At 49.3% G+C, this 26,054-nt stretch overlaps 2 protein-coding genes across 2 annotated transcripts in view; one reads left to right on the forward strand and one right to left on the reverse strand.

Moving 5' to 3' along the window:
• The window catches only part of MYBBP1A (MYB binding protein 1a), a 54,672-nt gene extending 38,974 nt beyond the window's left edge, over positions 1–15,698 (forward strand). Inside the window, exons 25-28 of the mRNA XM_066201890.1 lie at positions 2,100–2,213; positions 13,331–13,432; positions 14,482–14,606; positions 15,053–15,698. Of these exons, the coding sequence (XP_066057987.1) occupies positions 2,100–2,213; positions 13,331–13,432; positions 14,482–14,606; positions 15,053–15,551 (840 nt within the window). The 3' untranslated portion in view covers positions 15,552–15,698. The remainder of the gene's footprint in view (positions 1–2,099; positions 2,214–13,330; positions 13,433–14,481; positions 14,607–15,052) is intronic.
• Positions 15,699–20,015: 4,317 nt separating this feature from the next.
• The window catches only part of LOC136299954 (sphingosine-1-phosphate transporter SPNS2-like), a 134,461-nt gene continuing 128,422 nt past the window's right edge, over positions 20,016–26,054 (reverse strand). Inside the window, exons 13-14 of the mRNA XM_066201988.1 lie at positions 24,720–24,766; positions 20,016–22,963 (exon numbers count right to left, since the gene is read on the reverse strand). Of these exons, the coding sequence (XP_066058085.1) occupies positions 22,801–22,963; positions 24,720–24,766 (210 nt within the window). The 3' untranslated portion in view covers positions 20,016–22,800. The remainder of the gene's footprint in view (positions 22,964–24,719; positions 24,767–26,054) is intronic.

The raw sequence follows: 26,054 nt of genomic DNA on the forward strand, positions 1-26,054 counted from the left end.
GCCTCTGGAGTTAACCTGTAGTCCTGGGATATCCCAGGATGCCTTAACATGATCCTTCTCTCTGCTTTACACCCACTTGCAGTATAAATGTGTTTGTAATTGTCAGAGAGGAGCTGGTGCCCTGAGGTTTGTGACCCTGCCTGGGCCCTTCAGAATGAATTACAGTCTTTCATCCACTCCGAGGGTCATGTTCTCTTTGTAATTGCGCTGAAGTGACTTTTCACTACATTTGGTAGACACATGCAGACGTGCCATAATTTGTTCTGTGAGACACAGCCTCTCCATAATTACAAGGAATGTGTAAACCTGCCTGCCTTGAAGATGGTGTTAGGGTGTTCTCTCTCACTGAATGAGCAAAAATCTTCTGACATGGTCTCACTGGTTCCCTGCTGCATTTTTACCTTCCAGTAAAGAACGGAATTTCTGTGTGTAATGAAAGCTCCTTCTGTTTGGCTAATTCTCTTTGCTGGCCATACTGGTGCAAACTGGAGGTAAGCTTACAAGGATGTGTGACATTATCTGTGGTGAAACAGATACAAGTGCTGGTGTTCTCCAGGGAACAACCTGTGTTCCAGTATCCCTTCAGTCCCAGAAGCCTGGAATGTGTTGTATAGGAAACACAGACCTCCTTGAGCTTGGGATGTGTTCTGTTTGACTGCCTTCGACTCTGGCTGGTTCTTCTGAGCTCAGGAGTTCCAGGGATTTCTTCCCTTTGCTCACTTTCAATTATTCAGTAAATAACTCCCTGGAAATGACCCAAAAGAAGTTTTTCGCCTCCTGCTCCATGTTTTTCAGGTTGTTTCTGTTGGACCCAAGGGGTCCCTGGAGGCCAGGTTGGGTATCACCAGGTTGTTTTTACCCTTGAGGTCTCAGACTTTTAATCTCAATGATGTCTTTCATAAGGAGCTTTGCAAGCTTTGCTCATTTGTTTTCTGTGATATGTGGTTGAAGAACAGCAGCCATTGCTTTCTTTGGATGAGATTAGCTCTTGTAAATCCTGATTTTTGATGTTTGTAACTGCATTCAAGTCTGGTCTGTGTGATGGCAGCTAGAGGCAACGTTATTTTCTTTATATGTGTAGAATTTACTTACTAACTGCATGCTGCTACAAAAAATTCCCCCTTAAATCCTCTAAGCTATTTGTACTAATCCTCATTACTGTATTTTGTGCATTTCTCTATTTTGGCTTTGACTAATGCTGCATTTTTTTTCTTGTACCTAAGAAAGCCTTAAAATAGGAACTCTGGAATAGAAAAGGATATCTAAGAAGATTGCAGATTACTGTTGGTTTTCTAGTGGCCATTCTTTTCATTTCTGTGTTAATGTAGAGGCTTAATGAGCAAGTTTGGCTCCAGGGCAAGGCCGAGTGCTGCTGTGAACAGCAGCTCCCATCTAGTATTCCTTAGAAATGAAGCATTTGCTTTCCTGCCAGCTTTTATTTTTTATTATTTGTGCCTATTGCATTGGTCAGGACCCAGTAAGGATGCAGTCACTTGAAGGTGCTGCCTGAAAACCTGGGGAGACTGACAGTGATGCCCTTGGAGCAACTGCTAAAACATGTTTTGGATATTCGTGCCTAAATCTAGAACTGTAATGATCCCTTCACTCCCCTTTGACCTTCTTTTTTATATATATGTGCATTCAGCCAAAACCCACCACCCTTTCTCCTGAGGGGTGACTCTGTAACAACCCAGAGAATGTTTTCAAACTGAGCCTTTTGCTGAAGGAGGGCAGGTTTAGGTTGGATATTAGGAAGAAATTCTTCCCTGTGAGGGTGTGAAGCCCTGGCACAGGTTGCCCAGAGAAGCTGTGGCTGCCCCATCCCTGGAAGTGTCCAAGGGCAGGCAGGACAGGGCTTGGAGCAACCTGGGATAGTGGAAGGTGTCCCTGTCCCTGTTCTGGTCCCTGTCATGAGATAATCTTTAGGGTCCCTGCCAACCCAAATCAGTCTGTGATATGCTCGTTTGGTGAGGGTATGCAGCCTTTGTAAGCTGGCCTCCCCTAGATGGTGTGTGTAGCTGTTTGTTTTAGCAGGGTATTTACACTGCGAACACCTTCCCTGGAGAGTCTCATGTTCTTCTCTCCCCTTTCTCTTTCAGGCCTTGGCCTGTATGCTTCTCCACAAAGTTCTGCTCCTTCATGAACTGAAGCTCTTTGTTACAGAGGAGGAGTGGGAGCAATTGATCTCCAGAAGCATCAGCCAAGTGACAGAGGTAAGAAGCTCCAACATGTTTGAAGTACAGATGACACCTGATGGGTGCTGCTTTCATTCACCTGGTGCTTGGTCTCAGAGCTGCAGTCTGGGACTGTGCTCAGCCTAAGTGGTCTTAGAGACCTTGTACCTGATGGCACCAGCTCTGGGTTGTGCCTGCCAGGCTGGCAGAATTCTTGGAACACCACTGTGATATTCCTGGTGCAGCTCAATGAGGCTGTGTGTAGATCAAGAGATGGAGCTTGAATTTTAGGGAATACACTCATACAGATCAATTTAAGGTGTTTAAAAAAAAAAAGAAAAAGAATGGAATGGTATTGTGAACATTAATTTCAGGACATGTCATGCAAGTTCTGTATTGGAATGAACTTCAGGGCCACAAAAGTAGAGCTGAGGTGCACTGGACTTTTGGCTCCTGGGCATTGCAGGCCTTCTGGAGCAGACTCCCTTGCTAACCCTGTTCATCAGGGAAACCTGAAAATACTTTGGAAAATAATCTGTACAGAAGAAAGAGTGACAGAAATTGCAGCGCTCCTGAGTCAGTGGCAAGTGCAAATTGTACCTGAGGACAGTGTTTGGGTGCAGCTGTTACATGGGAGATGATCTGTGGGACAGGAGGTTGAAGAAGCAAATGCTATTCATTTTATTCTTGTGGATTGATGTGGGGCGAACCAAGCAGACAAATTAATGCTGTGATGTGGTGACTAAATTTGATGACATGGGAGATTCCAGTCTTGGAGTTTCTACATAACTGTAATAATGACCTCTTTCTAAGGGTAGCTTTCATTACTTACTCATGCTGGCTACACGGTAATTTCGGCTTTTCTATAATTTGCTGTATTGAAGCAGAACAATTAGATCTGTTTCTTTCTGTCAAGGAGAGTCAAAAATCTAAGCAAGTTTAAAACAGGGAATTTAAAGATGTTGTTTATAATTCTGGACCCTCAGTTTCATGAAATAGTTTTTATTTAAAGATTACATCAGGAATCCAGTGAGTGGAGTTAGGTATGATTTCGTTTCTCAGCTACATAAAACATGCCACTCCTCCCAACCTGGTCATTTCCATGTTTCTCTCTAGCAGCTGAACACATGCAGAACTCAGTGATTCACTAGGAAACCACAAGCATTTACAATGCCTTTATGTTGTTCTTGTCAGGGAGAGTTTAGCAACTTGCAACCCATCCAAGATTATAATGAGCTTTGCTATTGAAGTTTCCTCAGTGCCTCTCATGTCTGTGGTCATGTGTGTTTAAAGAAAAATTCCTGAGAAATACTGTCAGTTTGTTTGGGTTGTCCAAGGTTTACCCTGTGGGCAGGAGGCCTCCCATACTGTTAAATGGCAGTGGCATATAGCTGCTGGTTCTCTTTTTGGCCTGTAAAAGTCCTGAGATAACATTTTTACAGACTGCTGGTGGTGTTCATACATGTGGGGGTTTTGTCTCCCTTCCTCCTGCTTCCCCATGTACTTAACCCAGCTGGAGTGGCTCTGTGGGGCTGGGGCAGCTGCACATTAAATATTGTTGTAGTGGGAAGGGGTCAAGGACTTAAATTCTACATAATGTTTTTGGTTCATAGCCAAAGGCTGCCACTTGTGCTGAAAGACTTTCTAAAGCTGCAGAAGGAATTCTGTGTCTTTTTGGTGGTGCAGAAATGCGCACTTCTCTGAGTAAGAGCTGTAAAAATGTGCAGTGGTTCTATGGTGTAGTAAAACAATATTCACAGTGTCACTGATCTCTTTTAAAGATGGTAAAAAAAAATCTCTTCTAGGGGAACTCAGAGGCTGGAAACTGAGCAAATTTAGAATCTGTAGAAAGTAGGTATTTGTCAAAGAGACTATTCCACCACTAAGGTAACTTGCTGAAGAGTTTATTAGCCCTGAGTCTCCAGGTGGAAGTTGTGTGCTTGGCTGACAGAGAAGCTGCAGGTTGGGCAGAAGTTCCAGGCCTGATGTTGAAGTTATGGGGTGACTTTGTTTGGGAAGAGCTTGGACTAAACAACAGCCCTTTCTGTCACTGCTGTCCTCACATGCTCCTGCTTGGCTGGAGGACTGGGATGATATTTGCAGAACTCTGAGTTTCTCCTGCAGCTCGGTCTCATCCCTTTTCTTCTGAGACTTGTTTCCATGGGCCATATTTTAGAGGTGAGTATGTAAGTGAGTAGATGCTGGCAGATGTGGGTGCTTACCTATGAGAACCTGGACTGAAAGATGCTGTAGAAAATGATATTTATTGCCTTGCATCTGCTTGAAATGTTTGTATTTGTCATTGGCCATTCCCGCCACTGTCCCTGACAAGTGATAACCGAGAATTTTGTACCTTTCCCTTGACCCAGGGACAGGTTTGGGACTCTTTAACTGATGTGCTCTTGTAATTCAAGCAGTGCTGTTGCTCACGAGGAGACTGTCACCTGAAGGCTTTGCCACGCTCTGTGTCCTGGGTCACATCTGCAGCTAGGAGGCTGTAGCTCCCCAGCTGCAGGATTGCCCTGGCAGGCTTAAGGCTGTCAGAGAGGACAAGATATTATCTCCTGGTGTCTGCCTGCTTATCCTGTCTTGCCTCAGGGATTGCACTGCATACCTGCTGAGATCCCTTGGTGAGGGGCATCCTCACCAGGGAGATCTGGGATGGGTTAGGCAGTGATATGAGCTGGAACTGGGGAAGAAGCAATGCGAGACAAAAGTGCAGTCTTGGATATCACTGAATTATGCAGGCAAAGCTAAGAGGCAGATGAGGGAGAATCAACGGCCAGGAACATTAAGTGAAGAGACAGATTCCTGAAATAGCAGCTCTAGCTGCTGCAAGGCAATGGCTCTTGTGCTTACATAAGCTAACTTGACCTTATTTGTTCCCAAATTGTTTAAGCATGCTTATAAAACATACACCATGGCCATGAGGGATCCAGGTTTGCCCTCTCCTTGCTGTCAGTGAGGCAGGTCTCGATGTCCCATCAGGTGCTTTAGAGTTCAGTTGTTTGTGTGAGAGCTCTGCTTGCTGTTGGTGCGCTTGGCTTGTGCTGCGGGGTCACCTGGGCAGAAAGTGTCATCCACAGCCCTGCACTGCAAAGGTGAGGAGGCAGAAAAACAGCTCTGGCACAGTTTTGGCCTCCCAAATCCTATATAGCTACTTTACACAAAGCAGAATCTTGCTACAAGATTGTTCAAGTCTGTTCTAACTGGGAATCTGGGTGATTTAGTTGTGTTCACAGTATAAAAAATAGAGTTGCTTCATGCTGTAAGTGACAGAGCTCACCTGGGATGCTGGAACATCTGACAGAAACATCTTCCTCTTGGAGAGCTTTGTTCTTTATCAGTCGGTCTCAAAGTGCTTTACAAAGGAAGTTCAAAGCAGGGAGTTGTTGATGTAATGAAGAAAGTATTTTGCAGAAACCCAAGACATAATGGATTTGGTTTGCTAAAGCTGTTCATCCTGTTCTACAGGTGACACTCCTTGGCTGGGAGTGAGCCAAGAATCAAACTTGGGTCTCCTGAGACATCTCAGAGACACTTTTGTGCATGGACAGTCTGACCATCTCTTAACTTGGCTTCAGAACAGCCCTGTGTGTTGGACAGTCATCTCTGTCCCCGGGTCATCTCTGCTGACTGTTGGGAGCTGCCCCAAATAACACAGTGAAGTAGCTGCAGAGCCTGAGGGGTCCAGTTCCCCTTCCGTACAGGAAGCTCTCACCCAGTTTTGGTGAGGGATCTCTGGGTTTGCTGCTGTGGCACACACACTCTTTTTTACTCTATCCAGCATCTCTCAATTTGATCTTTCAGCTCCCCCAGTTGTCACTGTAGGCAGTTTTGGTGTTTGCATCCCTTGTTAGAGATATTTATGTTTTCTTTTTATATGTTACGAAATTGCTGTCTTGGCTTTGGAGAGATCTTGAACCTGTACCAATTTTTCAGTAACTCACTGACAGATTCAGAGCAGGACGTTCCAGGTTCTGAATACATAATTTCATTACCTTTCTTTGTCATCCCTTTCCTAGGGACCAGCTTGCCCTGCTGAACTGAGGTGTTCTGTGTGTAACTCCCAACTTATGCTGAAACTCCCAGTTATGATGTGGAAGTCAAAGGGAATAGACCAGAAAATACATATTTTGATGGCTGTGAACTTCTAAACAGAACAGCCCTCAGAAAACTGTTATTAAAACTGCTTTCTCTGGCTTGAACACAGTGGTTTCCTGATGGTTTCCTTTGTCTTTCTTCTGCAATAAGTACATCATAAGAAGAGACAAACTTTACTACTGATTTTCCTTTGCTTGTTTTGTCAGTGTCATAAGGACTGGGCAGAGCAGTGTTGCAGTTGGCTGTTTGAAACCCAAACAGGATCAAGGCATCGTGCACTGTAAAATGCTAACAGAATCTAATAGCTAGGTTCAGGGCAAGCCCAGAGCACTCCTGGTCACCAGTTCTGGAGGTGATTGTTTCAGATAATTATACACAATCCCAGTGGGATGCATCTGATGCTTCCATACACTCTTAGGCTTGGACTGGGCAGGCATGAATGCAAGCAGATAGGGAATTACATGGCCTGGGAAGGATGGCAGAGATAACCCAAGACCTCTTTTCCATATCCTGTGCAAGTTTCTGTGTGCTCCCTGGAGACCGCTGTTGTACAGCATTCCAGGGTTTTGTTAATTTGGTGTTGTTCAATGAGGGATTTAAAATAACTATCTGGAGCTACTGAGAACGTGTGGGGGAGAGAGGGATATACTATCTTGCCTTCCAGTGTGGACATGCCCTTAATTTCTGAAGGGCATCACCTTTGATTATCAGTGTCTTAATTTGTAGTGAGATAAATTATTAAAGTGACTTCATCAAATCTCTAAAAAAGCCATCCTTCAATTTTTTTCCTTGAAGATTTGCCTGAACCTTTATCTGTCCATCTTTATAAATTCTTAATTCATTGCCCTTTCTCAGCCTCTTAGCTTGTAAAATGAGGCCAGTAGTGATTTAACTGATATCTTTCAGAATACTGGATGTCTCTGTGGAGACATCCTTTTCCTCTGTTCCCTCAGCTGTCCTGTGTGGTTTTTCGCTGCTGCATTTTCATATGGCCTTTGGGGAAAAAAAAAAATCAAGCTCATTAAACTTGGGAAAGTGTTGACATTTTCTGTGAGGATGGCTTCTGGATTTTTTGTCTCCTCCCTCTAATAACTGCCAAAATAAACATCACCAAAAATGTCTTTATTTACAGCCTTCATTCAGCATGTGGGTCTGCTTAGTCCCCTGCCTTCCCTTCTTCTCAGTCAGGGGCAAGCAGAGGCTTGGGGCTTCCCACCCTTTGGGAGCATTTCTTGATGACTTGTTTGTGTTAGGAATGCAAGGAAGTAAGTTTTAAACACTTGCACTTTCAGTCTTTAGAAACTGAGTGAGAGAAAATGGATGGAGGAGGGACAGTCAGTGCTTCTTTCCTGCCTTTAAGTGCTCTCAGCAGCAGCTGCTGTGCTGCTCAGGTGAGGGGAGTGACCACCTCTCCTTGTGTGCCTGGTGTTGGAAGTGGATGTGGCTCTGTGGGTAGATGAAACCTGAAGTGAAGAGACTCTTCCCTCCTCTCTTCTTTGTCTTCTGTGGTTTAGCCCTGAGTTCTGGCTTGGGATCTGTTGTACAGTGAATGTTATCATGAAAGGAAGTGTTTGGGGCTGGCATGTCTGGGTTTGGGAAGCTCAGAGTTGATTCCTGGCTCTGCCATTTGTGTGGCACCATGTTACTTGTGTGAGATGTGTGAGATAGGAGGAATGATGCTGGCTTGCCTCTTTCCTCTCAGGAGAAGCATGAGCACAATAACAGGTGAGGGATACTGAGCACGAGTGTTCTGGATGCTCACATGGGATAGAAGCAGGAGCTGTGAGCATACAGAGTACTGCAGGCTTTCAGTTGGTTGTCAGTTTCTTTTTAACCTCCCAAGAGCACAGGAAGGCTCTGCCCTTCCTGAACCTCACCTGTATGGTGACATGGGACATCTTGTGCTTTGGCTCAGGTACTGGACACTGCTTGTAGGACCCCAGATGTGCTTGCTGGGCCCCTCTGGGTGTGATGCCACCTCAGGGACCTGAGGCACAGCACCAGCCAGATCCCAGGCTGTGCCATTGCTCTGGGATCCTGCATGCACTTCCTCCTTATGGCTGGGGACATTCTGGGGTGGAACCTTTGCTGAACTCTGCTGCTGCTGAAGAGACTTTCCCTGAGGAGCCCTGGGCTGTCCAGTGGTGTAAGGTCATGGAGAGTTGTCTGTGGAAGGACCTAGTGCTGTGTCCATGAATCCACACATTCATCCATCAGCTTTGGTGTGCTGTGTGGGAGGAGGGCACGGATGGAGGTAGTGCAGGGAGAATGCAAGCTGGCCAGGCTTCTCCAGCGCTCACTGATGGATCTGTCAGGCTGATGCCACGGAGGGGAAAGGCTCTGTGTTCCAAACAACGGACTAGGCTGAAGGACATGCTGGGAATGCATAAATATGAAATGGTATTCAAACTTCCAGCTGGGAACTGAGCTTGTCTCTGGTGGCAGGGCACTCTGTGGCACTTGGGATGCTGCTGTGTCTTGTGAGTGTGGGCTGAGTGTGTCCCCCAGTGGTCCCTGTGCAAGGGCAGAGGTGCAGGCAGGTGTGGATGTGGAGACTTCCAGGAACAGTGCATGGCTCCATGTGACAGCATATTGCCATCTCCCCTGCAGGGATGTTGGGCACTGGCTGGGATGCCGACTCTGGCTCTAGGGGCACATACAGCTGCTGCTTCTTCTTCTGTGTGTGATGGGTTTCAGGGGAGTTTTGGACTTTGAAACTGAGCTGTGTGGTTATAACTACCTGCCAGCTCTCTGTCCTACCTGTGTGACTGAATTACTGCAGGTATTCACCTCCTGTGCTCTGACTTGTTTTACACTTTGTGAAGATGGGGGAATGCTGTGAAGTGCAACGTGACATGGCACAAAGGCTGGATCCTGCAGTAGTTGGGATATATTGATGTGTGATACAGGAATGAGTGATATAATAAAACCCACTGATTGTTAAGATGCTGGCAGTGTGCAGTTCTTGTAGAAATCTGAGAAGCAGAGAACTTTGGATCCAGGAGTGCCCTCCTCCAGAAACAGCCAGAGGCTTTTGGAAGCAGCGTGTCTGACATAACAAGACAAACCCATCTCTGCCAGCTGAATCCACGTAGGGTGAGGCAGGAGCTGTGTTGGCTTGAGGTGAGATGGGAGCTCCAGCTGTGAAAATTGCCTCCATAGTTTTTCCTTTTGGAAAATGACCTGCCCGGATCTGCTGACAGCTCAGATGTACAGACATGATTAACCATCACAGGTATTGCTGAGCTGGAAGCGTAACTGAGATATCCTGCGAAATGGGACTGCCTGAGCAGAGGAAGAAAAGCAGAAAATGGGAGAAAAACAACATAAATCAGCAAGTGATGCCAGTGTAGCTGTTGGGTGTAAATCATGTGGTCTCTCTGCTTTTAGTATTGCATAATTGGGTTGTGTGACCCTTGGGCTGGTAATGCTTTCAGAGGCCAGGGAGAGAGGGAGTTGGATGCCTCTGGAACAGCACATGGCAGGGAACCACAGAATAGGTGGTTAGACAAGTTCTCCTGGGTTTTCCTTTAACTCTCTACCACTGACCTGTAGCATAGCTGGAAGCAAACCCCTGCTTTGTGTCTTGCTATGTAAAACACATCTTTACCAGCCTTGTGCAAGTGTTTGTGATCTGATCAGTGTTCAAAGCTCTCCCGAGGGTGCTGCAGAGGACTGAAATACTACTTCTCTTTTTAAGGCATGTCTGCCATGTGTTGCAGTTTGCCATCTGTTACATAATAGCTTTTGCTTTGATTTTATGATTGGATTATGTGCATTCCCCAAATAAAATCAGAGTAGGCCTGTGAAATGATGGACCTCTGCAGTTGGGGTGGCCGAGCTGATTTCATCTCTTGGGGACCTGAGTGAGGGAGCAGAACGCAGCATGCAGACAATGATTGGTCCCCTATGTAGCCGGAAATTTTAGAATTACTTGAGATTAAGTTATATAAATTCTTGGGAAAGCTGCTTTTGACTTCTGGACCCAGTTCCCATTGAAGAGGCTTTGGATTTCATTCCCTGGGAGCCGTTTCCTCAGGCTTGCCAGCAGTCCCAGCCCAAAGTCAGCTTCTTCTATGTAACCAGCGTGAGCATGTTTGTGTTTGTGTTGGTGTTAGTGTCTCATGCTAACACAAATAACACAAATCCCATGAAAGCAAATGCTCCATTCTGTGTACTCCCTGCTATTGGGAGCAGGAGAATGAAGCAGTGCCTAATCACAGATACCATCTTTGGAATGCTAAATGGGAAGTGCTCTGAGTGGTGACATCAAGATAATAAGGGACTCTGGGCTGAGCAGGAGTTGGGCTCAAGTCTTTAGGGAGGATTGGCTGTCTCAGCCTACCACAAACAGAGGTGGTGGTGGTTTTGTGCTTGAGTAGCAAATTTGTTTTACACCCTTTGTACCAGAAGGGAAAGGGAGGAGGCATATGTTGAGAAATAATAAAGCTTTCTCTGAATCCAGCTTCCTTAAAGCCAATCCTTCTGCTTCTGGGCTAGAGAAGATTGTCTAGGCTGTAGGAATGAATTATCTGCTGCTTCTTTGGCTTCTCCTCTCACCCTCCTTGTTCCTTCCTGGTCTTTGAGAGCTGTTTTAAAGTGATCCATTTCAGTAGGGAGCTCTTTGTTTCCAGAGCATCTAAATTGTACCAGTTTGCTTCTGGCTGTTTATACTGGTGGAAGTGCAGTTTCCAGATTCATGCAAAACACTGCTTTTAATATAGATGTTTAGTCACCAGACCATTGATGTTTTCCATCTCCAGCTGGGCCAGCCACTCTTTTCTTTCCATAGGTCTGCAAGAATTTGGTGGGGTACCCCCCGCTAGATGCACCTCCCAGTTTCCCCAGCACCTGAAAACTTGTGTACTGCTGAAAATCAGCCCCTCAGGTGCTGTTCCAGAGCTGCAGGACGTTTCTGTTGACTTCAGTAGGATTTATTTCAAACCTTTATTTCAAAAGCATCAGGGCAGCAAGAACAGGCAGAGCCAAGCCAGCATGATTTAAATGCAGTTGTCTACATCACTCATATACAGTGAAGAGAAAATGCAATTTATTTTTAACACCTTTTTAATTCTAAAGTGTTTGTATATTGAAAAGATGAAATGACAGTTGACTTCACTTGGGCTCCATCTCACAGCAGTGCCCTGATTCTTCTTGTCCCAAGGAGCTGACAATCCATGCTGATTTTCTCATCCTGTGAACTTGTGCACAGCTTAGCAAAATAAGGATCTCAACCTTCCAATCTCTCTGAAAGGTGATTTAACCACAAGGAAGACCATTAGTCTGGCAATATTTTGTCCTTAAAATTACAGAGAAAATGCTTATGTAAATCAGCCTTTTTTGTTTATTATTGCTTAATGCTAGTGGTAAACCTAATAAACTGAATGTGCCTGACCCACAGGGTGTTATATCCTACATGTGAATTTTTTTTTTTTCAATCACACCCCCTATATTTGTCTCTCTTTTTACCTGGGAGACTTCAGAGCTGTGGAACTGTGTGACCTTGTAGGTTAATGACAGCTCTGGAATAGAGTTGCAGTGCATCTGTCTGTATCAGGAGAGAGTAATTAGCAAGTTATTGATAGTCAGATGAAGTTGCAGCTTGAATTCCAGCCAGCAGAATGGCTTCCTAATACAGGGCTTGAGTGGACCATCCTGAACAGGAAATAACTGCATCTTTATTATTTAAAAAAGATACTCCCAGGGTGTGTGGAGCCTGTACAGACAGTGAATAATTCTACTTGAAGGCTGCTGGTTTTGCAGACATGTTATCTTGTCTCCCCACTTTCTATGCTGAAAGTGTTCCCTACACTCTTGCTGGGCATCATTATTTTTCTGTTGTGAGTGTCATTACTGAAAGAATTTGCTTTGGGGAATAGATTTCTTATGTCTTTCAGCGACTACAAGGATTTTTTATTTTATTTGCCAACTTTATGCTGATGTAGATAGAGAATAGTTTGCTGAGTTCTTAAATTGTTTCCAATCTGATTGGAATACAGGATCTGTGAGAGAATGATGACATGTACGGTACAGGTTTGGGGCAGGGACTTCTCAGCCTGAGGAACTGAGGATGCTGAGCATGGGCTGGGCTTTGCCCCTTGGCTGTGCTGAAATGTCCAAATTCCAAGGAGAGGAGGGCTTGGCCACAGGTGCAGCCTTCTCTAGAGGAACAGGCTTTGGTGGGACATGCCACTGTCTGTAGCACACTTGTCTCTGCAAATTGTGTTTCATATTATTAGTGATCTATTAGTCATTATTTCATATCAATGTGATCTGTGTGGGGTTTGCTGCGGTGTGTCCACACAGAAATAGAGTGGGGAGGAAAAGGACCATGTGACAGGGATGAAGGACCAGCTGCAGGCAGAGGATCAGTGCCCCTGAGCCACTGGGCCACCTCTTCGATCCAGCTGCCTTTTTATGGCTATTTTCTGCCCTTTTTGTAAAGAACTGGCTTTTGTTTGACCTATCTTGGGCATGATTTTCCTCTAAGCCGGACCTTTCAGTGTCTCAGAAACCCTGCAGCACATGGAGAGAACACAGGGGAGATTTTTCCCTCAGATATTTCAGTGAACTTAAACTTGACAAGCCCTGTTACAGGCTGGCACCTGGGATTTCCTGGGCATGACTCTTAATGGATTTTTGCAGCAATGCTCCTGAAGCTGAGTAGCTGTGTTCCATCAGGTGTGTGTGTTGTCTGGCAGCTTCTTGCCTTTCCAGGGCAGGGTCAGGGATTATTGTGCCTCTTTTTCTCCAGGAAAGCATCTCCAGTTGTGTTTTAACTTGGAAACTATGGACAGCAGCAAGGTTCTGCTTCTGCAATATTGCTTGCTCTTATTTTGTCCAGTTTTTTCTTAATTAAACTGGGTATCAGAAGCTTTCACCAAGTGCCTTCCTGAACTTTTGCAGAGTTTGGTGGGGTTTGTGTTCCAGAATTACTTTGCTGACAGGTGAATCCTGCCATTCATGACTTGTTTTCTGCTTTCTCCTGTGAAGTGTGACTTGTTTCCCCATCTCATGTGTGTTTCTTCTCAATCTTCTCATTTAATTTGCAGTGTTTGAAAACACTTGGAAAACCCCTCATGAAGGCTGAGAAAGAGAAAATTGCCAAGAGCTTGGAACTGCTGAACTTTCTCCTTAAAACTGTGACAGGGCAGGTGAGTGTGTGACCCAGTATGTGGCAAATGGCTGTTTTCTGAGTATCTTCTAAATGTCACACTTGGATTTTGCCACGTGATTGCTACATCCCACCTCACTTCCTACCAAAAGTACCTCTAGAGGGAATGCCTGGTTGGATCTGGGGGCAGAAGAACCCTCCTGTCTGAAGGAGTGACCCACAGTCTTCGTGAGCTGATCTCCAGAGGAGAATTAATGCAGTGTTCAGCAAACACTTGTGGCATCTGCTTTCTTAGCAGCAGAAATACCACCTGGGGTACAGTGAGGGTAGGTTTTATCTCAGGTGATTGCTCTTTCCTCTCCACTGAATTTCAGAGATCATGATTCCCAAAACCAGACTTCATAGCTTTAAGAGCAGAAGTGAAGCTTTGTTCTGGGGCTTTGTTTTCCCTAATCAAAAATTACTTTTTTTGAGCTTGCAAAGATTTTCTATACGTGACAAAATACATCCCTAATGGGGTCTTATTTACTGGAGGAAAACGCCACAAGCAGCAGAATTGCCAAAGCCCAGTTTCCTACTGATAAGCCCAGAGCTCAGCCCAGAGCCTATTTCTTTGTGAAGACCTAATGGGAAAATGGGTGGAGAAGAGAGATTATTCCAAGGCTCTTGTAGGAGCTGAATGGCCTTTGAGACACCCCTTTCTGCCTGGTCTGGCTGAGATTGTGCAGTGGGTTATAGAAGATCTTTAGATTCTCTGCTTTTCTCCTGGGTGGGCACAGTCATGTCTTCTTTTCCCTGCTCCCAGCCATGAAAAGGAAAGGGGACTGAAGGACCCTCCAGTTGTTTTTATGCCACCACAGTTCTGTAGGACTCATGGCAGGAACTCACGTTCTGAAGCAAACCCAGTAGCTGATGGTGTGGTGTGACTGAGCAGTTTTGGCCCCACGCTGAAGTGGTGCAGACAGACCCAGGGCAGTGGCTCGGAGGAGCCAGGATTGGCAATTCCTGCCACGGCCTGCGCCCTGCTGCACTGCTGTGAGTGCCCCTCTGGAGTTCACTGTGCAGACTGCCTCTGCCTGCCTCTTGCAGAAGCTGAATGTGAAGCTGACAGAGGTGGAGAAGGTGCTGGTCCCTCTGAGCCAGCTGGAGGATATTGGGAATTCACCTCGGCTCGACTCTCTCTACTGGAACGTCATGCGCTGGCTGAACTACACGTGAGTGTGCCCGGCCTTGTGCCTTGTGCCTGCCTGCCCTGCCTGGTACACTGTGGGGGGAGGTGGGAACAGAAAGGAAGTCAAGGCAGCAGGTTCAGGGTGGAGTTTAAGGGAGCTCCCTGGTTGGTGGGGTTGAGGGACTCCTTAATGCTTGTTTGGAATAATACCAGGGCTCATTGTTCTGTGTGCTTACATCTTGGGGTTTGTCCTTGATGGGAAAAGGCTGCAACACATGACTGATGTGTCTGATGCCTGATCCTCTGAGAAATTCACTGAGGGGCCACAGGCAGGCATTGTCCCACCTCCATGGGTAACACTCATCCTCATCCTGTGCTTCCTGCACCTTTCTGGTGCTTCTGCCCGTTTGTGGACTGCCTGTCACATGGATCACACTGTTCCCTGACTGTAAATGAAGTTGCTGTTGGTTTTTGGCATTCTCCCTGCAGGAAGCCCAAGAAAGAGAAGCCAGCCACTAAGCCCACACAGGGAGAGGAGCTGCCCAAGAAGAAGAAGAAAGGCTTCCTGCCAGAGACCAAGAAACGCAAGAATCGCAAGAAAAGCATCCAGGAGAACGGGGTGGCAGCAGGGGAGGATGGAGAACCAGCAGAGGAGCAGCCCCAGGGAACAGAAAACCCCAAGCACAAGAAAGGCCTCGTGCCTGGGGGCAGCAAAAAGCATCCAAACAGGGGGGGCAGGGAGAATGGGGTGGCAAAGGTGGATGGTGGGGACCTCCCCACTGCTAATGGAGGAGATGCTGTGGCTGACAAGAAGAAGAAGAAAAGGAAGAGGAAAAACAGAAAAAGAAAAGGTGCTGCAGACAATGAAGGTGAGCAGGTTCCAGCTGCAAAGAAAACCAAGGGGAGTGTTGCCCAGGAGACCCAGCAGAAGCAAGACAAAGCCAAGAAGAAAAGAAAAGAGAAACAAGCTCCAGTGCAGCAGGAGTAAACTCCATGGACTCAGCCAGGCCTGGCATGCCTAGCATGGCTCAGTAGACTGTTGAAATATCTTTAATATCTCTATTTTTTATGCTCTCCATGACTTTTAAATAAACCTTCCATAATGCTGAGCTGTAAAGCTGTGGGTCTGCCTTGTGTGGAAGGTTCAGCCTAGAGCACAGAGCTTCAGGAGGTTACATACCCTGCAGGCTCTGGGAGATGCCCCCACTCTCTACTCTGGCAGTGCCAGAGAATCCTGTCTCCATCATTTCCCAAGGCAGAAGTGGGAGTCTGGTTTGGATTCCTTGGGGAGTTGGGGTGGGTGTGCTGCCACTGCTGAGTTAGTGGTCAAGCCTGTGTGGGAGATTCAGAAGTTACTCCTGAAGGCTCAGCCCTGTCCTGCCCAGGCCCAGCAGTGCTCACAGCTTTTCCAGTGTGGGAGATGCAGCCTCTAAAATGCCTGGGGTTAAATGGGTTTGCACAGGCCAACTCTGGGCTCAGTCATTTCCAGTCTGACCACTCTGGTATTGTCTGTAACTACCATGATCTGGTTTTTGCCTTTTTGCTGCTGGGTGCAGGAGAGGTCATGGTCCCTGTGGTAGTGCAGGGACATCAATAAATCAGTGAAACAATTGAAATGCTCGATTGCTTGGCCACTGTGCCAGGCTGGCAGCCTGTGTGCAGCCATGCAGGGCACCTGGAACAGCAGGCCTGCAGCAAACAGTCTGGGAAGGTGACTGCCTGGAACTGCATCTGCTCGTTTATCCCCAGGCTCCTGAATGCTGGAATGCCATCATCCCTTTGGAGAGTGCCAGGACCAAGTTCTCCCATGTGTTGGGTACCTGGTTCTTGTTGAGAGCTGAGGCTAGAAGTGTTTGAGATGCTGCTCATGCTGTAGTTGCCACTGAAGCCTCCCCTGCTCCTCCCCACCTGCCGAGCACCCCGCTCCTGGATGCCAGAGCACGGCTGTTGGTGCCTGGCCCTGACTCCGCTGTGCCTTCAGCTGTCATCCTGCAGGTGGGTCTGTGCCACCAGGCAGAGATCGGGGCACTGGGAATGTCATGTTGCTGTTGGAGGGGGTGAGAGAAGAGCTGCAAAGGGCTGTGCTTGCCCGTGGCCATTTATCTGCCTTTGCAATGATTCTCTGCTCAAATGGCACAGAACTCCTGCGAGACAGAGACTGCCAGCAGCACAGACACATCCCCTGGTCAACCCCACTGCAGACCTGCACCTCCCACTTTGCCTGTCCCAGCAGCGATCCCACGACTGAGCTGCACATCCAAGGTGTGTGTTGGCTCCTGTGAGCAGCAGGTGATGACTGCAGTTTCTGTGCCACAGTTCAGCACAGAATCCTTCCTGTGCCTGCCTCTCACTCCCTGCCTCCACTGCTGGCTCCTCGGGCACTCGGGGGAGTCAGGGCTGAGGGGCACTTGGTGGTGGTGGTGCCTTGGAGGACACAGCCCTTGTGCAGCTGGATGAGGAGTTGGCAGGCTCTGGACTCTCCGAGTCGAGTCTTTCAAGTACTGGCACAGACTGGGCAGGTGGTGCAGGGCAGCTCTCCTTGTGCCCACCCTTGATGACCGTTGGCCTCCAGCCTTCCTTCAGCAGGGTTTGCAGAGGTACCCAGCCAGGATGGGGATTGGGGCTGCAGGTGTCACCAGGACATTGCAGGTCAGACCTTCAGGAGGTGGCCGGTTCCTGCCCTCTGTGGTGCTCCCACGCGTGTCTGAGCAGTTCAGGGCTGGACTCACCCTGCTGGACCTTTTCTCCCAAAGCACTGGTTCATCTGGAGGTGGCTGTAGGCTGCTGACTGCAGTAGCTGCTGTTGCAGCCTGAAGAAGAGCTGCAAATCTCTATTCCCGGGCAGGAGGTGTTGGCAATTACTGCCAATCCTCCCTCTGCCCCAAACGGGGCTGTTGACGCTGGGGATGCTGCCCTGCCTCTGCCATTTACTGCTGAGAGCTGCTTCATTGCCTCGTTAAAACCTCAATCCCAGCTAAGCCCCTCCAGCTGTCCCCAGTGAAGACTTTTCATGTATTATGCAAATGCAGCACACAGGAGGCCAGCAGGTCACGGTTTAATGATCCGCAGGGGCTCCAAAGGGGACAAGGGGCTTCAGATCTGAAGTGTCTCCCTAATGATTTCCTTCTTTCTCTCTGCCTCTAAGTGGGACATCCTGGGATTTTGTGCCTCTGCTGTGTGGAACCAGAGGGGGAAGAGCAGGCAGGTGTGGTGGGTGGGAAGCAAGAGCGAGCTGGGTGAGAGGGTTCTCTCCAGGCAGTTTAGGGAGGGAATCTTCACCTGCCCGCAGACAGCGCAGCTGTGGCACCCAGAGCCACCGCACTGGGCAAGTCCTTGCCCATGTGAGGCCACAGAGCCGCTCTGGGAGACCTGCCAGGGCCACTGCAGTGAAGAGTTCGAGTGGATCAGCTTGTCACTGTCACTTTGGGAAGGGCAAAGCACGAGGGCCAAGCTGTGCCAGCTGTTGTTTCTGACAGAAGGATGGCAGTGCCAGCTGTCAGGCTGGAGAGGCTGGCTGACCTCCGCTTCCTGTGCTCATCGGTGTGTTCAGCCTTCAGGAGCTGCAGAGTGGTCAAGGGGAAAAGGGACAGGAGAGCTGCAGGGCACAGGGCAAGTCACGCTGCCCTAACAACTCTTTTGCCAGTTAAATTACCTGACTGGAGGCTGGCTTTGCTGCACTGTTTATAGAATGCAGTCACTAATCCAAGTCAAACTGTGTTTCACCAGCACTTATTTGGCCCTTTAAATAACCACAAAGGTTTTATGTTACTTGATTTCAGGTCCTGTCTGTTGCTCGACCGTTGGGGCTTTGATGACTGATCTTGCTGTGATTTAAAAGAAGCCTTTTCTTCCCAGCCGTCCTGGGCTCTTTGGCACAGAGCTCAGGGGTTCCTCTGGATGCAGGGAAACAGCCACAGGCCCTGGGCACTGAGCTCAGGGGAGGGCTGCAATGCTGGAGACTGGCCAAGGCCATGGGACAAATCAAGGTACGTGGAGTCCTGTGAGGGTGGGCAGGCCCTGGCACGGGGTGCCCAGAGCAGCTGTGGCTGCCCCTGGATCCCTGGCAGTGTCCAGGGCCAGGCTGGATGGGGCTTGGAGCAACCTGGGACAGTGGAACGTGTCCCTGCCATGGCAGGGGGGTGGAATGAATTGGTCTTTATGGTCCTCCCAGCCCAAACCATTCCATGGTTCTGTGATTTCTGATGTAATACCCTGTATTCAGACAGAGGTTTTGCCAGGGGCTCTGGGCAATGGGTGCAGTGCTGGAGTTGCTCAGGAGAGGTTTCCATGCAATCGGCACTCTGTGTACAATGTGATAAATGTAAATGCACCAGTGACCAGCACAAAGAACATCAGCTTGGACAGACCAGCTCAGGAGAGGTCAGGGCAGTCACCCTGTGCCAGCCCGTGGGGCTTTGTCAGAGCCTGAGTGGCTGTGAGAGCTCTACAGGCAGCCGGGGGAGGGTGTGTGAAAGCAGGGATGGGGAGTGAGCGAGTGTGGGGGCACACACATAACACACACACACGTAACACACACACACACACATATAACACACACACACATAACACACACACACACACAGAGAGGTATGTCTGCGATCCACTCCCAGTGTGGATAGCACACTCTTGTTAGCAGTTGGTGGATGGAAGCTAAAGCTGCTGAGCTTCAGAGCTTCTCTATCTGCTGGAACATCAGAATTTGGAAAATTATTCTTAATCACGTAATTTACAAGAATGATTAAGCTGAAAGCCCCGAGAAGCGCAGACAAAAGGCCATCAGGGATGATTGTTTTCAGTGACAGAGCCTTTGCTTTTGCAGTTTCCTGGCTTGGCCCCTTGCCCTGTGCTGAAGGAGGACTCTGAGGGGAGGGTCCGTCCCAGCTGCTCAGGGGGCCGCAGACACCCCTGTCCGTGTGTCAGGGCAGCCCAAGGCTGAGCTGAGGGCTCCAGGACCAGCCCCTTCGCTCCTTCTGCCCACAGGTCACCATCCTGGGGGCTGCTGGGATCACTGGGAAGGGCAGCCGTGATGGCCACGGTGGGACCACCTGGGAATTGCAGTCGCGGCTCCCTGTCCATCCTCCTGAGCACCTGACCCACGGCTCCCACAGCACCCATTTCCATCAGCCAGGTCCTTTGGTTGTGCTGTGAGGGGCCAAATGGGGCTGGAGCAGGACCCCACCCCTGTGCCCACACTGACTCCTTCGCCCAGCTCTGATCCTGGCTGGATCCAGCTCGGAGGGAAAGGGAGGCTGGAATCCACCACCCTCCCTGCTCCTGCTGTTCTTTCTCAACAAACTCCAGGCAGGCTGGTGTCCAGGTCAGTTCTTGGCAGCTCTGAGGCTGCTGGAGCTTGGAGCATCCTTATCCCAGGGACCAGCCCTGCAGGCAGCAACCACAGGAAAAGGAGCCAGGAGGTACATTTTAAATACTTTTATTTCTTAATTTACATAAAGGTATATATTTGGCTTATCTTTTTTTTTATACTCTGAGATTCACAATCAATTGCTCTTAAAAAATAAAATAGTCATTTACTTCTGAAAGAAATCAGAAAACTATTTTATACTCCTCCCTTGTATAACAAGAAAATGTGCTAATACTCCCGTACATCACGTAGTAAAAGTGATTGTAAGTGCTGGTTTACCAGACAATAAAGCAGATGGAGAAGAGAACAAGCATTTGGGGTGGAGCTTGGGAGAACTCTGCCTCCCAGAGCACAGCCAGACACTGACGGGGGTCAGTCAGCCTGACTGTAAGGGGAGAGGCTCCTGGGGCCACCAGAGCTGCTCTGGGAGCGGTGGCACAGGAGCTCCTGGGTCATTCTCCTGCCTCTCTGGGCACCTCCCGCTGCCTCAGCTTCCCACAGTGTCCCAGCCGCCTCACTGCCAGGGCAGCATCAGCTGGGGGAGTTGATGCTTAAAAAATCCCCTTTATGAAGTGGTGGAGAGGAAAACCCCTTGTGATTAACTGAGGGGCAGCTGGAGCCTCCCTGGTGCCTCTGGACACTTGCACAGAGCCTGGTGAATGCAGCAAGGATCTGGAAGATGCCCGAGCCTCCCTCAGCCTGGAAAACGTGGGAGCAGGGATTCAGGGATCCCTTGGTGAAAGTAAGACTCGCTTCTCACTCCCTTGTTTGCTCCCTTCCCTCTGTCCTTGTTTAAACAGAATCCACAGCATTTCCTTCATGTGCACAAAGGATAAAACCAGCACCCAGCTCTGACAGGGACTGCCAGTGACATTACAGAACACTTCAGTTCCCTTTTCATTGCTGACTCCTGAGAATTAAGGAGAATTCCTAATCTCTGAACCCCAGCAGAAATGTTCCATTTTGTTGACAGTAAATGCTACAACAGAGAGCCTATCAGAAAAGCAATTTAGGAAATGTGGTTAATCTAATCTTCTTTGGTCTCTGAGATGAAATGACTGATTGTTGGGTTGCTTTTTGCTTCTTTTTAAACAGCTTAAAAAGGAATTTCTTAATGGGAATCAGAAATTCATGTGCCTTTAAAGCCAAGTGTTTGGCTGTGTTTCCCCTCCAAGTGTAAATAGTGGCACGAGGTAGGAAGTGAAGCATTGTTGGGATTTGCTTTGCTTTGTTATTTCTAGCACCTGCTGCTCAGGCACTAGAGGAACATTTCTGGCTCTGCTGCTTTAGCCAAGTCTTAAGAGCTTTGTTGAGGAATTTCAGGTGACAGAACCCTTGCAAAGGAGTCCTGTGAGGTCTGGGGAGGAGGAAAGGCTCACGGGATTACAGGAATCCCCAGCCTGGGCAGGGACTTGCTGTGGGGGGAGCACCTGGAATTAGAAGCGTCTCTGCTGTAGGTCCCAGCCCATCCTGGCAGGGAATGGGAGACAAACCCAGATTTACTAACAGTGCCTTCCTGTGCCTGAGTCATCTTCTGGCACAACCAGGACAGCAGCTCCAGCCTGAACTCACATCCAGTCCTGCTCTGACATTTCCTGAGCTGATCCCCAAGTGCAGACACTTGTGAGCCATGAGCACAAGGATGAGCTGCTTTCACCTGCCCAAGCTGCGCTCAACGGGAGGGGGGGTCTGCACTGGGAGAGAGGGCTCAGAACAGAGGGAATGGCAGTGCCCTCCCTGTGGCAGTGCCCTCCCTGTGGCAGCCTGGCCCTCTGCAGGCTCTGTGCTCCCCTTCCTCCCCCATCCAGCTGACACAGCACGGATCTGGCCCGTGGAGGCCAAGTGCAGGAGGCCAGACTCCAGTGGGAGGCACCAGGATGTGCTCCTGCATTTGAGTCTAAGCCAGCCCAGGCACTGGCCGTGTGTGAAATCTCTCAGATGCCCCTTCTGTGGCCCAGGTGACAGCCCAGTGACAGTGCTCTGGGACAGTGCTCTGGGACAGGGCAGGCTTGGGGTGCAGGGGGCCAAGCACTGCTCCCAGGGCAGTGTCAGCGCCCTGCTCTGGAATACTGACAGGGAGAATTAGCATTGACAGTCTGATATGGCATCATGTAAACAAAGCACGAGGTCACTGGCACAGCAGTATTGCACTCCCAGGCCCAAGGTACAGCCATCCAGCCAGGTGGATTTTGGTATTTTAAAAGCCTGTGAACCTCCTAGGAAGGCTGAATTTAGCATATGGAAAACTCCAGAGCCCATAGGGATTTCTGTCCAACGTTCTTCTGGGCCTTTCTGTGACAACCACCAGCACACCCAGTGCAGTGAAACTCTCTCCTCTGTCCCATTGCTCAGGTAGGTGACCCACTGGAAGTTTTCCTGTGGTGCCCTTGCAGGCCCTGGCACCAGGGCACTGAGAGGAGGAGAGCTGTGGACGTTATTCATGTCTGCTGTGGTTGCACAGGCAGCTCCAGATTTCAAATGTTTAAATAAAACCTGTTCATCTAAGTATTTATATATATATATATCTCATCTAATGTCTTCAGCAGAGATAAAGCATCTTATAACATATTTAAATAAAAAATAATAATCTGAATCAAGCCTTCAGTGTCAAAGAAAAGGTGATGTACAGAACAGGTCCTCAACTAGTGCAGTCTGTGGGAGTGGGAGTGCTGGCAGAGCAGCAGCATTCATAGGACACCAGCTGCCCTACAAACAGTGTGGACTTCATTGGCTACAACTAAAACCATTTACACAATCTACAGTTGCTCACTTGGGCAGCACTTTTCTGGGTCCAGTGGAGAGCTGCTTTCCGTGCTCAGGAGACCCTGTCAATGTCCTTGTGTTCCCGAAGTTGCCACGTTCCCAGCTGCCCTGCTCATCTCCTGGTGCCTGGCCCTGCAGGCTGGAGAGATGGATGTGGTGCTGGAGAGCCCCTGTGTGCTGTGGAGCTGCAGGATCCACTGATATCCAGGACAGGAGGGAATCTCCAGACTGAGATTGGTGTGGTGGGAGCAGGAGTCCATTGCCTCCACTGGCAGCTGCAAACAGGGAGCACAAGGTGGTTACTGGGGAGGTCCAGGCATGGACTGGTGATGGTGCACCAGCTCCTGTGGTGGTGGGGCCAGCTGGGACAGCCCTGGTCTCTGTGCAGGCAGGGGCTTGGCAAAGCCTGCCCGTGGTGGAGGCAGCACTTTGGGACGTGCTGAAGCCATTTGGAATGGGAATAACTGCACTGTGGTCCTGGCCCAGCCTGCTCCAGTAGGTGACAGCAGGTGCAGCCCCCAGGCAGGATTCCAGGGCAGGTGTGCAGCACAACTGCTCCTGCTGTGGGCCGGGGCAGCTCAGCACATCACAGCTTCCAGTTCTGTACGCTCTCTTTGACCCCCTCAGCTACTAAAGAGGGACTGCCTTGTGCTTAAATTGTCATTTTGGGAAGGGCTGTCCCTTGGAGAGCCCAGCACAGCCCAGCCCATGGTGCTGACAAGGCAGAGCAGGCGCTGCTCTGGTCCCTGCTGCCTTTAAGGAGCATGTCAGCACCTCTCCTCACTGCTGAGGCGCCACTCTGGTGGCCTGTCCAGCAGCCAGCTGCTTTCCTAGATAATGGGGCAAGGATAACCAGTTCTCTCACTGCACGATCTCCTGTGACAGGGTCTATGCTCCATGTTATGCAGGAAATTGCCCTGGCCTCAAAAATTAGTGGCTGCTGCATTACAGAAAAATTCCCCTAGGATGGTGCCCTGGTTTCTTTCAACCCGTGTAAAACTGGACCAAAAGACAGGAAAGTGCAGTGAAAAACCTTGGCGTGCCCAGGACACAGCTAGTGACTACTTTATAAGACAAGTTACAGCAACAGCACCAAGTACTTCCTCCCAGATTTTTTGATGGCTTTTAAAAAAAAAACAAAACCCCAAACAAACCTCCAACTTTATCTAAAAGCTACTGCTAAATAATACTGTGTGAATACACATGCAGCTCAGAGCCTGCCAACTCCAGGCAGCCCTATGCCTGAATCCACTCCCCTCTGTGGAAATAACACATCTGCTGTGCTGGAGATTGCATTAAATCTTTCCCCTCCAAAGGCCGTTCTGAAGTGTCTCATTGAGTTCTGATTTTCTGATTAGTCTTTCAATGCATTTAATTTATGGGAAAGAAATCTCCTCTTCAAAAAAAAAAACTTGCTTTAATGAATTCTGGCTGCAGTGAAATGCTGGGAAGTGCCGATCGCTCCCAGCCCCGAGCGGCAGCGCTGTGGGGCAGCGATAAGGACAGCAGGGACAGGGCGGGCGGCAGGAAGGGGACGGTCCCTCCGCCCCAGAGGTGTGGCCCTGGATCCAGGGGGCACAGGGGACAGCCCAGCAATAACACGCGGGGTCAGGTGCTGCCAAGAAACCCTTTCTGCAGAGAATCTGGACTGTGCCAGGAGTGGTGGTTTGGTAGCAGCCCGTGTTTGACCCAGAGCAGGGCGGCAGGAGGTTCTGTGAACACTGAAACGTTTTAAGTTCTGGCCTGGGACAGTCACACTGCTGGTGGTCAAGGGGACGCGGGGAACATGGGATTTTCTGCTCAAAGAAGAGAGCACCACGTTCTGGAAGCAACTCCATACCACTAAGAACACAGGAGCTGACCCCTGGTTTCCCCGTTCTTGATTTGCTCTGCTTTGGGCTGAGGGCAGCAAAGGTGCAAACCAGAGCCGCCTAAGGAAACTTCTCTGCAATTCCTAAGGAAAGAAATGTGCTGAGAGGGGTTTGGAGCAGAGCTGCAGCTTGAAAGCTACTGCTGGTTTGGGTCACTCACCGTCTCAGACTTTCACAGAGGCTGGTGGCATCACAAGCTGATTCACCCTGGTGAAAAGAAAACAAAAGTGTTGTGTAAGAGCTGCAATTAGCAAAGAAGTGGAGTCCTAATAACATACCAGCCTGGTAAATCCAGGGCTTGGTTGCTGAACAGTGTCTAAAGAAGTAGGACATTAAAAACTGTCCTGTACAATGGTATAAAGATGAAACCTTGTCACACAGGGGTGCCTGACAGCAATGCTGACAACGGCTGGGATACGCCAAGTTACATTGCTGGCACTAACTGACAAGGATTTGGGAAGGTCCCAAAGGCACCCAGATTGCCATTTCCCTAAGCCAGTACAAGACTCTACAGTGGCTGCTGGTGTTCCTTCAGCCTGACAGCACAAATGTAAACAGTCACCACTGGTAAAAATTAAATTTAAAAAAGTGAGTTGTCTTTCAGTCTGCAGCTCCTGCAGCCCTGCGGTTGCTGCAGGCACCTGCTCCCGGGTGATGATGGCCAGCGGCTGGCAGGGACTGCTGTGTCACCAGGCTCCCGGGATGAGGGCAGCGAGGGCGCGGCTCCCGTCTCTCTGCGGGACCCGGGGACAGCAGCAATGATCCCACCAAGCCCATCCCTCGCACCTGCTGCTTGTCCTTGCAGAACACGCCCCGGAAAATGCAGCATTCCTCAGCAGCTCCCGTGCTGCTGTTCCTCAGGGACCTTGACGGTGACACACACAGCAGCGTGCCCTGTCAGAGGTGTCATCCTCGGGCCTTTGGAACTGGCTGTCCACCTCAGGTGCTCACTGAGCTCAGCGGGAACACCTGGGTTGTACAGCACCGGGAATCCCCCACCCCGACAGCCCAGCCCTGCCCAGGCTGCGAGCGCTTCACCCAGCGGCTCTGCCTGTACTTGGGCAGCAGCAGCAGAAATAAACCGGAGTCACCAAGGGAGAGCCTCCGCCTGCCAGTGCAGGTCGGCTGTGCCGGGCTTTAGGGCTTTTCGTTTCTTTCGCTAGAAGTATTTTCTCCTCTCTGTGTTGCTACGAGACAGTAACGGCCGGGTATTTAAGGGAGACAAAAGGTGGCCACGGCTCAGGTGGAGGGGCGCAGCTGGCTGTTCCCTCGTTACCTGCGGGATTCTCTGGAAGGGCAGATCTGAGGAAGAGCAGGGCTGGGGCAGCTGCCGCCTCTGGCTCTCGGCTCAGCGCTGCTGCCCGAGGCAGGGAATTCGCTGCCACCGCCGGAGCCCGGCCCGCTCCTGCTGCTTCTGCCGTGGGTGTGCGGGCAGCCACTGAACTGGGACCTCGTTAACACCCCACCTCGCCAAACAAAGGACTTTTACCATCTG

This window comes from Chamaea fasciata, unplaced genomic scaffold (assembly GCF_029207755.1).
Source record: "Chamaea fasciata isolate MVZ Bird 193981 ecotype frontalis unplaced genomic scaffold, bChaFas1.0.hap1 SCAF_21, whole genome shotgun sequence".
Classification (NCBI taxonomy): domain Eukaryota; kingdom Metazoa; phylum Chordata; class Aves; order Passeriformes; family Sylviidae; genus Chamaea; species Chamaea fasciata.